Source organism: Arachis duranensis, chromosome 3 (assembly GCF_000817695.3).
Source record: "Arachis duranensis cultivar V14167 chromosome 3, aradu.V14167.gnm2.J7QH, whole genome shotgun sequence".
In the NCBI taxonomy this organism is placed as follows: Eukaryota; Viridiplantae; Streptophyta; class Magnoliopsida; order Fabales; family Fabaceae; genus Arachis; species Arachis duranensis.
Genome location: NC_029774.3, coordinates 125,106,512 through 125,120,964, shown reverse-complemented (window position 1 = coordinate 125,120,964; position 14,453 = coordinate 125,106,512). Strand labels below are relative to the sequence as shown.

The following is a 14,453-nucleotide window of genomic DNA, read 5'->3' as shown; positions in this document are numbered from 1 at the left end:
ATTGTCAACCCCTGCATCACTTTATGTTTGTTTTTTTTAATTCATTGAATGACCATCATGTAGCAACAATATACGCATACCATACATTACAATGCATACTAACTAACTAATTTAGGCTATTCCAACATCCATATAAAATATATGGCCATCTGGATGATAGATACAAATATAATAGGATGGTTAGCATATAAAACATGCCATATAATATACAGGCAAAATACATTCATATACAAAAAATAAGTATAAAATATGCTTGTTACACATAAGTATACCATTCCTTTAAAAACAATCATATACGCATGAAATGATTAATTAATTCTTTCAAATTCTGCATGGATATAATCATACCATTCAATATAAAATAGTCACACATTTAGTTCAATAACAACTCATTCATCACATATGGATACTGCTCTTATGATAAAAACAAACACCTCATTTACAATGTGAGAAATCTGAATTTTTCGAAAACTAAACATCCATGGCAGAATTTGTTTATGAAAATTGCTCACCTAAATATGAATTTTTCGAAAACTAAACATCCATGGCAGAATTTGTTTATGAAAATTGCTCACCTGGTTCGACTTCTCAACGCCGACGATGACATCGCCGGATATGTTTTGAGGTTGGTCTGATGAAACCATTGCAACGGTAGACATATCACAGCCTAGGGGTTCAACGAGATCGCACTCCATTAATGTATCTTTGTCCGGTGGTGTGCATGAAGGATGACCCTCGCTTGAAACGCATTCGTCTTGAGATGTGGCTATTGGGAAGATGGTCTTCCGGCTGCAAATACTCCTTGCTGTAGGTCTGGGTTGCTGCGCTAGCGCGAAGACCACACAAACCACCTGGACGCAGTTCGAACAACAGGACGGTGTGAAGAGAGGCAGACGGCAGTCAGTGATCTTGAAGGGCTGAGGCGGCAAGATCCTCGAATTAGTGGAGAGAGTCGAATTCACGCCGTCTTGATGGAGGCAGCTTTTTTTTTTCTGATTCTATAACTGACGGTAATCCTAATTTATTTCAAAATTCAAATTAAAAAAATCAAAATTAATTAATTACCCATAATTTAACGTTAATTTCAATTAAACCCCATTATATGTATTGTACAATAGATATATTGTCTCCTCATACTTTTTCTTAATGAAATTATTTTTTAAAAATTTTTAAAATATAAAATTTGTTAGAAATCAAAATTTTTAATCTGAAATTCTTCTATGTCCAACTTTAAGTTTATGCTACTATTTACCTCTTATTTAATATTGTTTGAGTATTTTTGTTATTATAATAAATAAGTAATATTTTTGTGGGCAAATAGATAATTAGAAGGTTTTTTAATCCTAATCGTATAAATTCTTCTATATAATGTATTAATACTCAAATTTATGGCTAAATTTTTATTTTGGTGTCTGAGATTTATGCGATTACCCATTTTGATAATCGAAATTCAAAATTATATGTATTGGTCCTTCAGATTCAAGTTCGGGTACTAATATGATCCCTCGACTCTTTTCGGCGATGACTAGACAAACAGATGGCATCCTCCCCTCCTTGCCACGGTGGATGATGAGTAAATGACGTCGTTTATCCTTGGCACCCAAACAAGTCAGAAATGTCATCACTTTGTATATGAAGGGAGAAGAAACGATGGAGATCCAAAATAAAGTATTCTTCTTCTTTACCTCCACTATTCTTCATTTCTGATTTGTTTGGGCGCCAAAGGTAAATAACGTCGTTTACTCATCATCCAGCGTGATAAGAAGAGTTCCATCTCAACACTCTATTTGTCTAGTCATTGCAGAAAAAAGTCGAAAGATTATATTGGTATCTAAACTTAAATCTGGAGGACTGATATAAGTAATTTTAAAATTTAGGGGCCTAATTGAATAATCGCGTGAATATAAGAACTCTAAATTCATTTTTAAAAGAGAAATTATTTTTTAGAAGATTTTATTTGTTATATTATTACGGAAAAGTGAAAACATACAATTCTAAGTTTTGAGAAGGAATTTGAGTATATAATGATCGGCTGAAATATTTTACCCCTAACAAAAAGTGTGAATTAGCAATAAGTTCCATCGTTCTCTGAAAAACTGTGCCACCCTAGCATAGCAGCGCAGGCCACCACACCGCACCGTAAAATGGATTCTCCGCCGTTACTTCCTTCATTCCAATTTTTTACGGATTGCTGATTCATTCCAAAAATACCCTTCACTCGCTGAGTTCACTCGCCCACTCGCTGAGTAACTCGCTGAGAGTTAAAAAAGATCAAATGAATGGACCAACAACGCGAACCTAACTCTAATTCGCAGAAGAAGCGCCGTCTCGACCTTGACTGGAAAGCTCTTCTCCCCCGCCACGGCGACGCACCGCCGCCGGAGATCGTGGTCAAGCCTATGGCCTCCGGCAATTCCTTCTCCCTCGACGATGAATTTAGATACTACACCGACCACCAGCTTATCGAAAGCATTCAGAGCAAGAAGCAAACCTTGAGAATCCATCTCCCGATGTTGAAGGATGGAGGTGTCAAGATTCTCGATACCATCAAGCGACAAGAGGAAGAGCTGGCTCGCCGGAAAACAACGCCACACGTCCAGGTTTGCCTCTTAATATACAAAGAAACATTCATTTGTTTTTTGTTTTTTCCTTTTAAAAATGTGTGTTAATGTGTTGTGTGAGTCGTTGGTTTTGATTAGCCCGCGTTAATCGTTTCGGTTTTCGCTTAAATGAGCATTGCACTGTAAATTCATGTGGTTTATTGATGTCGAAGGACTTTTGTTCTAAGTTTAGTTACTTATATTTTGTTTGATTTTTCGTTTTCCTATGTAGAACAGGAAGTTGTTGATGCTGATGATAAACCGAGAAATGCTACTGGCTCAAGTGATGTTGGTGAGGTTTTTGTTTTGGTTGAATCAATCTTGTGGCAATGCCTATTAATTAACTATCAGCTTAACCCCATAGAGCCTAATCATATGGTTGCTAATAGAAAGTGGCTGTTGAAATGGTCTATGAGTGAAATTTAATCTTTTCTTGCCATTGTTACTGGGGCATTATGTCATGGCTTTGCATTCGTTGGTTAAGGTGTAGTAAAGCATCTTCGGTATTGTAAAAGTTTTTCATATCAGATTATCAATTTGGACACCAGATGTTTAATGTTTGGTGTGATATATCTGTAAAACTATGCAGTGACGTGTGATTGAATTACTTGTTTGTGGGATACTGAGAAACTGGATGTTTTTGAAGGTGTGTCTAGTGACTCGAGACAGAAGAGTATCTCATCTCAAGTGCCAGTTCAACCCTCATTTGCATCTTGTTTTTCTAAGAAATTGGAAGGAGTTGATGTAAGGTCCTTTGCAACATTTGCAAGATACTCCATTTGTCCTTTTTGACTTACTTGTCAGTACCCGGTTTGACTGTAATTTGTTAAGCAGACTGATTGTATGGTGGTTGATACATCTGGAAAAGAGACTTCACATTTCAGACATTGCAATAACGAGACAATAAAAGACAAGGGAGAACCTAAAGGAGGAAGGAGGCTTAGATCATCTTCTAGAAATGAGCCATTTCAATGCGCTACCAACCTTTCCAAGAATGATGCTTTTAATGATGGTAAAAAATCCAGAGCAGCTTCCAGTATCTCTGCTGCGAACATTGGGAAAAGCCTGTCAAGATTCTTTGCTCCAGAAGTGTAAGAGAAGAATGTCTTGCTTCACTGTTTTTCATTCAAACCCTAGCCATTTTACCATCGTTAATTCACTTGACATGTATCCTTTGCATCTCTTGTACTGAATATTTCTTTCTCTAGTATATGCCAATTTTAGTTAAATTTACCCAGGGGCATCCTATCGATTATAAGGATAATGGTGTGTGGGATTTCTGCCTTTCTGTATTTGGGTCAGTGCCCAATACAAATTTGGGCTAGATGAAGAATAGCAATCGGTTTCATCTGAAATTATTCTGTCTCCTTGTCCTTTTTTAAAAAAAAAAAAAAGTTTTTTGCTTTCATCCTCTGGTTTTCTCTTACCTGTTTACTATCTGAGCTGAAGATGTTACATATATGATTTGTTATTCATGTTTCTAACTGGGAGTTTTCAAATGAATGAATTTGTTAGTTGTGTTCTAATTTGATTTTTTCCTTTCTTGTAGGAAGGAAACTAGACAGGCAATTCAATCAGATGACTCGAGGTCCAAGAAGGTATATTTATAATATATTATTTATTATTATATTATATATAAAAAATGTCTCATATATCCATTCACCTTTGGCAGTTAGAGTGATTTATACTAGAACCCACAGTTTGATTAGTAGTATGTTGATAATCAAAGACAACTTTAGCTTCATTAATAATTGATTTGTGATATGTTATATATAACATGTTTTAAACAGGGTCAGCCCATTGTCCTTGATGATGATGATGATGATGATGAACCTTATGTGCTAGAGAAGACAGAGCAAGAAAAAAAACTTGCTGAATGGTATTATATATTTAGTCATTTCTCTTCAGCAATATGTCTATGAAATTTGTTGTTTTATCTGATTTGTATGTGTTGCTTTTCAGTGCGAAAGATGCTAAGATGTATTACCCATCAAGGTACTCCAAAGGATAGAACTTTGTACTTTAACCATCATTGTTTAGATCCACATTTTTCTTGTATGACCTTTAAACTTACCTTTGTGATGGCCCAGTGACGATCCCGAGTCTGTTGAAATTTGTTACTCAGACATAGATTGCCTTGCTCCTGAAAGCTATTTGACTTCAACTATTATGAATTTTTACATACGGTAAGTTTATTTGTACTTTCCCTCCATTTTTCCAAATAGGTTATTAATGTTAAATTTTTTTTTCTTTGTTATTTTGAAGTGAAATATGTAGTTCGTGTTTTCTTTCTCTTGTTAACCTATATTCATACGATGTAATTTAGTGGGGATGTATATGGATAGAGCGAAATCGTTGCGTATTTGATAGGATAAATTATAGTTCTTTTTACTACTGAAACTACTTAGTCTTTAAGTTCAGTTGTCTGTCTGTGTGTGTAGCCAAATATAATACCCAGAAATTTGATATTGCTCCACTAGTTTTTCCTACAGAGTTGTCTGCCTGTCATTACTATTGCTTTGATTCCTAAACCAATGTGCTGTTTTTGACCTTGTGTGTGTGTGTGTGTTTGTTTGTTTGTGTGTGGCTATGCTTAGCCAAATATAACACCAAGAAATTCAAGATTGCTCCACTAGTTTTTCTCACTGGAGTTTTTACCTGTCATTACTATTGCGTTGGTTCCTAAACCAATGTGCTGTTTTTGACCTTTTGGATGACTCTAGCTGAAAACTTGAACCATACTGCAGTATGATGTTAGCTTTTAATATCTCTACTTATGACATTTTCACTTTGCTAGATATTTGAAGCAACAAGCATCTTTGGCAAATAGATCGTTATCCGAGTATCATTTTTTTAATACATATTTCTACAAGAAGCTTCAGGAGGCTGTTTCGGTTAAGGTAGTATATTATCTTTATGCACATCCATAGCTGTATTTATGTGCATGTATGGCAATAATTTTCTAATTATTTGAAAGTAGAGTTTATATGTTTAAGATCATCACATTCTTAATTGTTCTATTTTAAAAATAATGTGCCCTTTACTGGCTGCTGGTTTGACTGATAGCTGATAACGTATGAACGATGTTTAACTTCTGTTATTAAATATGTTTTTGCTTGATAGTTTTGAAGGAAACATTCAATTGATCACTATACAAGTGCAAATGACTGATCGAAGAACTATTTCTCGGGCAGCATAAACTATTAGTTTATCACTTGTATCATGACTCTTTTGCAATGTTTTTTTTTTGTTTTTTTGCACTGATACTTTCTAGGAGACATGTGAAGTTGTCTATGGGAAAAGTAATCTGGAAATTTGAGTGGGATATTTGATAGTTCATTAGTTAGAATGCATGATAGAGAACAAGTGAATAATAGGTGTAATTATTATTCTTATTAACAGTTAAATTTCATCGTGAGGGAGGTCGCTTGGGTATTGTCTGCATTTCAAGCCTAAAGGCTTTTCTGTATAAGAGACAAACTGCATCCACGTGCCTTAACCTAGCAACTTATGCATTTTGGAGTGTTAATTTTTTAGTATGTACTCTAATTCATTTTCCCATTAAATGATATAGCAAAGTGACAGAGCAGCATTCTTTGTCAAATTCAGAAGGTGGTGGAAGGGTGTAAATATATTTCAGAAGACCTATGTTTTGATTCCAGTACACGAGGAGTAAGTTTTTTCCTTAGCAGTGAAACTTCATTTTGTAAGTTATTAAATTCTTGACTGCGAGGAAGTTCTTTTGTGCTTTCTTTTGTTTAGGTTATTATAGGAAGAAAATACAATTCTTGTGATAGGGAAAGCCCTCTAAGGTCAAGAAATATATTTAATACTTGGGCTATAGTGTCACCTCATTTTACATTGACTTGAAACTACAACTATGGCTTGTCCGACTAAAATAAGGGGCTGATATGCTCTGTAGTTAGTTTTTCTTTGATATATTTTAAGTCTCTTCTGCGTTATAATATTTTCATATTAGAAGAAATAGTGGGAGAAGAAAAACTGGTAAGAAAAAACAAATGAAGAATGGGTTATTTAACTGTAAATTTTTATAGTTATGTTTTCTGTGCTCCTATGAATGCACTTCATGCCCAATTTTATATTGGCAGCATGGTCATTTTTATTGTTATATTTTAATCTCTCTTGTCCATTCTCTCATTTCTGGATTCTTTTTCTTCTAATGTTTCATGTATTTAGTCTTCATTGGAGCTTGATCATTATTTGTATCCCGGATAAAGGTGATGAATCAGGGCCAATCATACTTCATCTGGATTCTTTGAGTCTTCACTCTAGCAGATCACTATTTGATAACATCAAAAGGTTAGGATGAAGTAGCACTTGATTTATTGTATACCATATATGTGACATATCTAGTTCATTTGTGCTCTGGTTATTAGTTCTTAAACATATCACAGCTTCCATATCTTGTGACTTCACTACCATCCTATGTTACAAGTAGGTACTTTTCTTATGTGCTTGTAAGTACTGGACTTGAAAGCCAGATCCAGCTAAACCTCTTGGGTAGTGTGTTTGGTGGGTATGACAAATTCAGTTAAGTCCACTACCACCTACCTGGGTAACCAATTTCCCTGATTTATTGTTTTTGGACCTGGGGCTGATAAGAAGGCCATTTGACTAGGTTGACGCACAATCTAGTTTTGCTTGCTTTGTTAGTCCTTTTTTTACAATTCAAACATCGAAGTTAATGTAGCGAAATTATGCTTTGTAGCTTTCTGATAGAAGAAAAGAACTATTTGGATCAGGAACATATGTCATCAGATGTTTCAATTGCAGACAGGATATGGAATTGCCTTCCCCGTCGAATTGAAACGCAAGTTATCACGGTAAATTTATGTGCTGTAATCTAGCATATCGTGTTTGTGGTAGTTGTTTGAGGATGATAATATGATTTAATCTTATTTCCACTTTTTATGCACGTCTTTTGCACCAGGTTCCCCAACAAAGGAATGATTATGATTGTGGCCTTTTTGTATTGTACTTTATTGAACGTTTCATTGAAGAGGCACCAGAAAGACTCAAAAAGAAAAATTTGGCTATGGTAATTAGTGTTGGTCTTACTCCCCCCACCCCACCCTGACACACACCCCCACCACAAAATAAAAAATTTATTTTATATTTTTTATTTTGATAGTTAAAATAAGAGAAGATCTTATCTCTAATAATTGATCAATTTGCAGTTTGGCAAGCAGTGGTTCAAACCTTCAGAAGCATCCAGTTTGAGAGTGAAAATCCGTAAACTGCTCGTGGAAGAACTTACAAATTCAATTGACCGTAACTATTCTCCAAAGTGTTCTCCTTCATCATTTTCGGGCACAAGTCCAACTGAATGTGCTGAGACAGCCAAGGACCCTGATCTAACCACCGCATGAATTACAATTTGCATTTTAATTGGATGAAGAATCTTTCGACAGTTCACATAATCGATGCTATTGTTTCTTCACCTGTACAGACATCAACTATCTGGTGCTTTTTTTTATCACCGAGTTTCCCACGGTACATGGAAAAAGGTGGCCGGCAGTTTACTATGCGTAAAAACACATATCCAGTTTCTAACCATTTCTTGTGGATAAGAGTTCCTTCCACTTTCCAAATGTATAGTAGGACAGGTCAGTACAGAGATGATAGTCTGCTAGGTAGGCTCCAAGGTGAATCTACCAATTATTTTGTACTTGAATCGCTGAGAGTTGGATTAATATTATAGGATTCCAATTGAAGTTTGATGCGGTAACTCATTTGATGTTATGTTTCACCATATCGTTTTTAACTTGCGGGTTTGTCTTGTTCACCTTAGTCCTTAACGTTGTCAGTGTCAGTACATGAGTATAAGAGCAAACTAACACCACCAATTTGAGCTAATTTGGCTAATGTCTCGATATTTTATAAGTTGTGTGATAAGCGAGCTCTCGAGTGCTTGCAGTATAACCGAACGAGGCATCTTTCATAAACTGTCTTTGGTCCTTGGCAAAATTAAAACAAGAGGAAAATACCAAAATAGTATTTGAAGTTTACATCCTTGATAAGAAAATCTCAAAAGATTCAATGACAAATGAGTTATCGAAAAATTTAAAAATGGGGTAAAAAAATTATATTAAATATATATTCTAAAAAAGCTTTTAGAGATCATATTTTAATGTAAATTTTTGTAAGTAAAATCTTTTCATTTTTAAAATTTAGTAATTTTATGTTAAGGTGAATTTTAAAAAAAAAAATTAATTGTGAATGATAACGTTTTTTTTGAAAAATTAAAAACAATTTAGAGATTAAATTTTGTTTTAATTTTTTTAAATTTTTTTGTGCACCTTCTAGATATTTATTCAAATGTTGTCACAAAAAATTGGATCAAATGGATAAACTGTTTACTAATTAGAAAAGTTTTTTTGTTTACTTACAAAAAATATAATATTTATTAGTTATTTTTGTCACATTTTAAAATCATTTGAAGATTATTTTGTCGATAATATCTTTCAAGAATTTTTTTTATCATTTTTTCGATACCAAATTAATGGGTAACCCTTAAAACAAAAACAATTCCGTGAAACCCAACGTCATAGTTCCGTTGATATATTACGTTAACATTTTGAGTTAGATGTTAAGTGATAACATGAAATGGATAGGAATCGATTTATCCTTAAATTTAAATTGGTTAAAGACTTATTTATTCTTATTCATTCAAATAAAACATTGTTATGCTATTAAATTGGTTAAAAATATATTTATCAGTACTTATTTGTCTTAAAAAAAGTTTATACTTATATAATAATAAATGATATATTTTTTCTTTTTTTATTACTATTTTTTTATATATATAAAAACATTCAAACCTACTCAAAAGAATTTTTAAAATTATAAGATAAGAAACCACAATGAATAACATCAAATATCACTCACTACTCACTAGCACATGCTTTAAAAAATAACTACTTTTCATATCTAAAAACGAATGTGATTATACCACTATGTAAATCGTTTCACAATATCAGTTCTACACATATAATATACACAATTCATTACGTAAAATGGTTACCATTTTAACTAAGAGCACTACCTAGTACCTACGTATATCGTCTGATCTGAGAGAGACTTGTGAGTAGAAATTTACAAATTCAAAGCTGGGGGAGGGAAGGGGAGGGGGGTCAATAGGTTAGACATACTAATTATGGCATCTTCCGCGTTTCTTCTTCTCAGGAGTTTCGTGTACTTGCGCTTTTCTTCCAAATATCTTGTACTGATAATTTTCAAAGGCAGCAGAAACAGCACCAACCTACACCATCATCATCATCATCAACAACAACAATAATAACTACATGTGAAAGTATAATATTTTTGCTTTGGTTTCTTCATTTTGTCACCAGGTACTAACCAGTTCAGGCTTCTTACTGTATACCCTCACTATGATGTCTTCGTTGAAAGCTGGCAACAAATGACTGATGCGATAGTCTGGGATTGGGAACTTTTCTTTGCTCTCGTAATCCTGCTCAATGAACAAAAAAACTGTTATGCTCTTCACTATCGAACTCAAAGTTACATCTAGAATATGCATGATATAAGATGTAGTTTGGATTTTATAATGTGATGTCTGTGGGCTAAGCTTGGTTTACAACTTGGAAGAATGTTCAAAATGAAGAAACAAGATTATACTTTGCCAACATGCAAATCGAATAGCACATGGAGGAATGAGGATTATCAAAGCCATTACAAAATTTGGATTGCACCATTACAATATCGAGCAATTACAGGTATACCATAACCACCTATTGGCCAAAATGTTGATTACATATATACTAATAATTTTTCCAAATTAGACTAATTTTGCTTGCCTTTTTTTTAAGTTGTTACATGTACTACAAGATTTGCAATCACCAATCACACACCAATGTGCAAAAGTTTAAATGAAATATAACTCTAGAACATAATAACTGTACCTTGAAGAATTTAATTCTGGATCAGGAGATTCATGCACAATAAAGGAAGAACATTAGTCAATGCCATACCATATAAGAAAGTGCTTTGACTTATGTCACCATTTCTTTGTCAAGTACCTTTCGAGAGGGTTTTCGGTTCCGTATGTCAAATCAATTTTAACATTGCTCACAGCAACATCATCTTCTTTCAAATTTATGCCATTTGTCTGACAAGCCAAAAATTAAAAAACGGATATATATCATGAATAATAAAGTAACGAACCCCCTCTCTGCCAAAATAAATAAGCAAATAACTAGTTAAACGACTATTTGTGAACCTGGGAACAAACAATATCCTGGGGTGTGATGTTTCTGAAGTGGTCAAGTCTCTCCCTTGGTACCGAAAACTCATTGCAGAACTACAAAAGTGGAGTAAGATGATATAGTTTAAATAACACGTTATTATGCGCTGATGATGATAATTATCTACTAAGCAATACTACAGTGCTACACAGAAATATTCAATTCTCATGTCCTGTAAAATAGATAATAGTAAAGGAGAAAAGACAACGAAAAAAGAAACAAAGATAGAGTTAAGGATCTATGCTAGAAAATTTGTCAGGTAGAATACCTGGTATATATCTCTTCTGCGAATGCGTCGGATCAAATCTTGGGATTCCTTGAGCTCTTCTCGAGGAGAAATCTCAATTGCTTTAAGAATCGAGTCATCTAACTGCAATATATGGCAAGAGAGAGATATTTCCATGGTGCTACTGCTACATTCGAAATCCCAACTCCAAAAATTTTAAAATTATTACAGACCTTCCAAAATTCAGATGGTTGATGAATTGAGGAGGCAATATCGAGATATGGGTTTGCTTTCACCAGCGCATCTATGACCATCAATTCTATTGCCTGATAAAGGAAACAACAGTCAACACTGAAGTGGTTTTCTCTCGTTGAAAGGCGGAATAATTTGGATTTTTGCTTTTGCATCAGTGAAGTTAGAGAAATCACTCACTTGTACTTTTGCATGTGTATAGACAGTTCGATGCAAATCAGCCCGCGTTGCAAATAACTTGTGAATTGTCAGATCTGACCAACATGTCAAACTGAGATAACATACGTACCATAACTTCCACCCTAACAATGATATCAAAATTTTCAGAATGTACTAACAATCTTTGGCACGATAACATATTTCATCGTCAATGACTTGCATTGTCTCCATCAATCTGCATAATACAGTAAAATTGTTTTCAGTTATCATCCCTTTTGAAAAGAGAAACATGGATAAGGTATGGATGCTTCTGCATAGTTCAGGAATCAAGAGTAGAATAACATTTCTGCACAAAAGGGAAGTCATGTCAAACTCAAAGCATTCATCCTTATATATACCTTTCAGGCTGAAAGTTGCAACCTAGGCCACAAGCACGACAATCACGAACAATGTAGTCAAACCTGAAAATCATGAATTTTATAGTACTATTATCAAAAGCACTCATATCAATAACAGTCACACAAGACGAGGAAGAAAGGCAGAAAAGTATGTACTTATCAACATCAATTCCATTGCGACCATTTGCCACAATATCATACAAGAACTGGTTTCCCTTTCCCTAAGAAATTCAAAAAGGAAATTTTAGGAGTAGTAAGATGGTAGAGAGCAAATAAATAACATCCAGAAGAGAGACAATTAGAATTAGGTAGACCGACATTTTGTGTAGGACTGCCACAGCTTGAAGTGATCATTTCCTGCCACAATTTAAAACCGCATCAGAGCTGCTTATCTATATACTGGAATTTTCTAACTATAGACGTGTTATATGTACAGAAAGAGAAACATAAGAACCTCAACAAGTAAAATAGTTCAAGGAGCCAAAACATATTAGATTACAAAGTAGCAGAAATGTAATGATGTTAATATGGTCCCAAAAATAGAGTATCATTGCACTCCAAGAATTTCTTAATTTTGCAGTATGTCAATAGGAACCGCCCTTTCTCACCGATCACAGAATGCTGCTTCAAAAAAACATGAAACAGAAGTATGAGTGTATTCATTTGATAGCACACACTAAGATCTAACCTTCACTTTCTTGAGGAGTTCAGGATCAATATCAATATTGTGTTCATCAACAATGTAATCTATCATCTTCGCTGACATTTTCTCATGGGACCTGAAAGTAATGTTAATTCAAAAGGATGAATTCTCAACCAACACATAGTTGCAGGTTCTAGAAAGTGAATTTAACTCCTTAAATAGAAATAAACAAATCCAGAAAATATGTATAAGTTACTAAGTCATAATGACAGAATCCGTTATATCTATCTTCAGTTTAATGGATAATGTGAAGCAAGTCCCACAAACATTGCTATGTTTCTTTGTTCTAGTTATAGACAATATAATTTTTAGGAATGTTGTTGGAAGAAGCAGGAAACATGTGCTATTAATCATGTGAAGAAACTTTAATGTACAGAGAGAAGTCAGAAAACCTGAGTTAACAAGAACATCATAGAATTACCATTTGTCACCATTAAAGACCCGGGGAAGGAACTTGCCCTCAAACATGTGGCTGAAGGGACCATGGCCAACATCATGCAGTAATCCTACGCAGAATATCATATCATATTAGTAATACTAACAAAATAGCGGAATTAGAAGTGTCAAAACAAATAACTCCCCAGAGATGTCAGGTACCAGCAAGCTTTACTGCCATCACATCGCAATGTTCAATACCAAGCTCTGGGCCCTAAAAAGCATAGTAAGATTGTTTAACAACATAATCTCATATCATCTTGCCAATAACAAGCATATAGCAACACAAGGCAGTTTATATATATTTACTTGGTATTTTTTTATTATGTCAATAGCTTTGCCGGCAAGCCAATAAACACCAAGTGAATGCTCAAAACGAGTGTGTACAGCTCCAGGATAAACCATATGAGTTAGACCTGTATTACATTAAAATCAAAGATTCAAAGTTAGGGCTTAATTTTGATCGACTAAGTGCAGACTTCCTCACATTATGACAACATCCATATGCTCTGCCATAAAACTATATACTAAATTTGATAAACATAGAGTTATTTCATGAATCCTATTTGACTACTTCATTCACATGTAGTAAGTTGACTCACCTAGTTGCTTCAAATCACGAAGTCTGCATAAATTTAAAACAAGAAAAAAAAAGTTAAAAAGAAATAAGAGAGTTAAGTAGTAGTAGTATATAGTTTGACTATGCGCACTTGCCTCTGAAATTGTTCGGTGTCAACAAATTTCAAGAAAATCTGCAATAAACAACGAGAATTTCAGGTTCAACCAAAATCAACGGAAACAATAAATGATGAAAAAATGTACCACCAGAAAAGGCTAAAATAAAAATACTCCATCCAGTTTCTGAATTTACTATTATTACAACTTTCTCATAGTGAAAATCTTCATTTATTATTCTCTTTCACTTTCGATTAAGTTTAATCTTATTTCAACCGATGTTATATTGTTGTTGATCCTAAATTCACAACTATACGCATACTCCTGAGGATTTTCGAATCTTCTCTTAGTTAGAGGATTATACTCCATCACAGAAAAATCTCATTCATACATAAAACTATTCAGTTTACAGCCACAGAATCTACACCTAATGTTATAAGTAAGCAAAAGTGACCAGAAACACGAAGAGGAAAAAAATAGCAACAAGCGAAGCAAAATGAATTTAGAGAAAATTTTGAATGAGAGTTATGTTCCATTTTTTTTCCCTAAATAGTATAAAAAAAAGCTGTTGCATACCGGCTCAAGGAAAATATTGCCATGGACGTTGTCGCGAACGTGCTTGAGCAATGTCCTTTCAACAGCGACGACGTCGTTTGCAGGAGCAGCCATTGAATGCTGATTGCTGAGCAACAACAACGAGTGAAGCAGAGAAGAGAATGA

General features: G+C 34.2%; 2 protein-coding genes across 5 annotated transcripts; one reads left to right on the top strand and one right to left on the bottom strand.

Annotated features, from left to right (window-relative positions):
• Positions 1 to 2,059: 2,059 nt before the first annotated feature.
• On the top strand, positions 2,060 to 8,349 carry LOC107481317 (ubiquitin-like-specific protease 1D). 3 transcript variants are annotated; one of them, XM_016101590.3, is made up of 14 exons: positions 2,060 to 2,600; positions 2,838 to 2,892; positions 3,247 to 3,344; positions 3,435 to 3,691; positions 4,150 to 4,198; positions 4,391 to 4,479; positions 4,563 to 4,595; positions 4,691 to 4,786; positions 5,398 to 5,500; positions 6,175 to 6,272; positions 6,798 to 6,920; positions 7,330 to 7,444; positions 7,552 to 7,659; positions 7,799 to 8,349. In XM_016101590.3, exons 1-14 carry the CDS (start codon positions 2,280 to 2,282, stop codon positions 7,988 to 7,990), a joined length of 1,737 nt encoding a protein of 578 aa, XP_015957076.1. In that variant the 5' UTR covers positions 2,060 to 2,279; the 3' UTR covers positions 7,991 to 8,349. The 3 variants fall into 3 exon arrangements, with proteins under 3 accessions (XP_015957076.1, XP_020994816.1, XP_020994818.1); XM_021139157.2 differs by having other exon boundaries at positions 7,364 to 7,444; positions 7,799 to 7,990; XM_021139159.2 differs by having other exon boundaries at positions 2,471 to 2,600; positions 2,833 to 2,892.
• A 1,198-nt stretch (positions 8,350 to 9,547) lies between these two features.
• On the bottom strand, positions 9,548 to 14,453 carry LOC107481318 (uncharacterized). 2 transcript variants are annotated; one of them, XM_016101593.3, is made up of 19 exons: positions 14,310 to 14,453; positions 13,773 to 13,810; positions 13,661 to 13,683; positions 13,368 to 13,474; positions 13,221 to 13,272; positions 13,045 to 13,129; positions 12,609 to 12,699; positions 12,239 to 12,277; positions 12,077 to 12,141; positions 11,921 to 11,983; positions 11,702 to 11,757; positions 11,544 to 11,617; positions 11,345 to 11,437; positions 11,154 to 11,255; positions 10,861 to 10,941; positions 10,661 to 10,749; positions 10,544 to 10,559; positions 9,982 to 10,092; positions 9,548 to 9,882 (listed from the first exon to the last, which is right to left on the bottom strand). In XM_016101593.3, the coding sequence occupies exons 1-19, from the start codon at positions 14,400 to 14,402 to the stop codon at positions 9,772 to 9,774; spliced, it is 1,389 nt and encodes a 462-aa protein (XP_015957079.1). In that variant the 5' UTR covers positions 14,403 to 14,453; the 3' UTR covers positions 9,548 to 9,771. The 2 variants fall into 2 exon arrangements, with proteins under 2 accessions (XP_015957079.1, XP_052115163.1); XM_052259203.1 differs by lacking the exons at positions 9,548 to 9,882; positions 10,544 to 10,559 and having other exon boundaries at positions 10,072 to 10,092; positions 10,613 to 10,749.

Coding starts and splice junctions, on each gene's coding strand:
- LOC107481317 (XM_016101590.3), top strand. CDS start 2,280: ATGGACCAACAACGCGAACCTAACTCTAATTCGCAGAAGAAGCGCCGT. Junction 4,480..4,562: donor GAAAAAAAACTTGCTGAATG/GTATTATATATT, acceptor GTTGCTTTTCAG/TGCGAAAGATGCTAAGATGT. Junction 7,660..7,798: donor AAAAGAAAAATTTGGCTATG/GTAATTAGTGTT, acceptor ATCAATTTGCAG/TTTGGCAAGCAGTGGTTCAA.
- LOC107481318 (XM_016101593.3), bottom strand. CDS start 14,402: ATGGCTGCTCCTGCAAACGACGTCGTCGCTGTTGAAAGGACATTGCTC. Junction 11,438..11,543: donor ATACACATGCAAAAGTACAA/GTGAGTGATTTC, acceptor TTCCTTTATCAG/GCAATAGAATTGATGGTCAT. Junction 10,750..10,860: donor AGGATATTGTTTGTTCCCAG/GTTCACAAATAG, acceptor TTGGCTTGTCAG/ACAAATGGCATAAATTTGAA.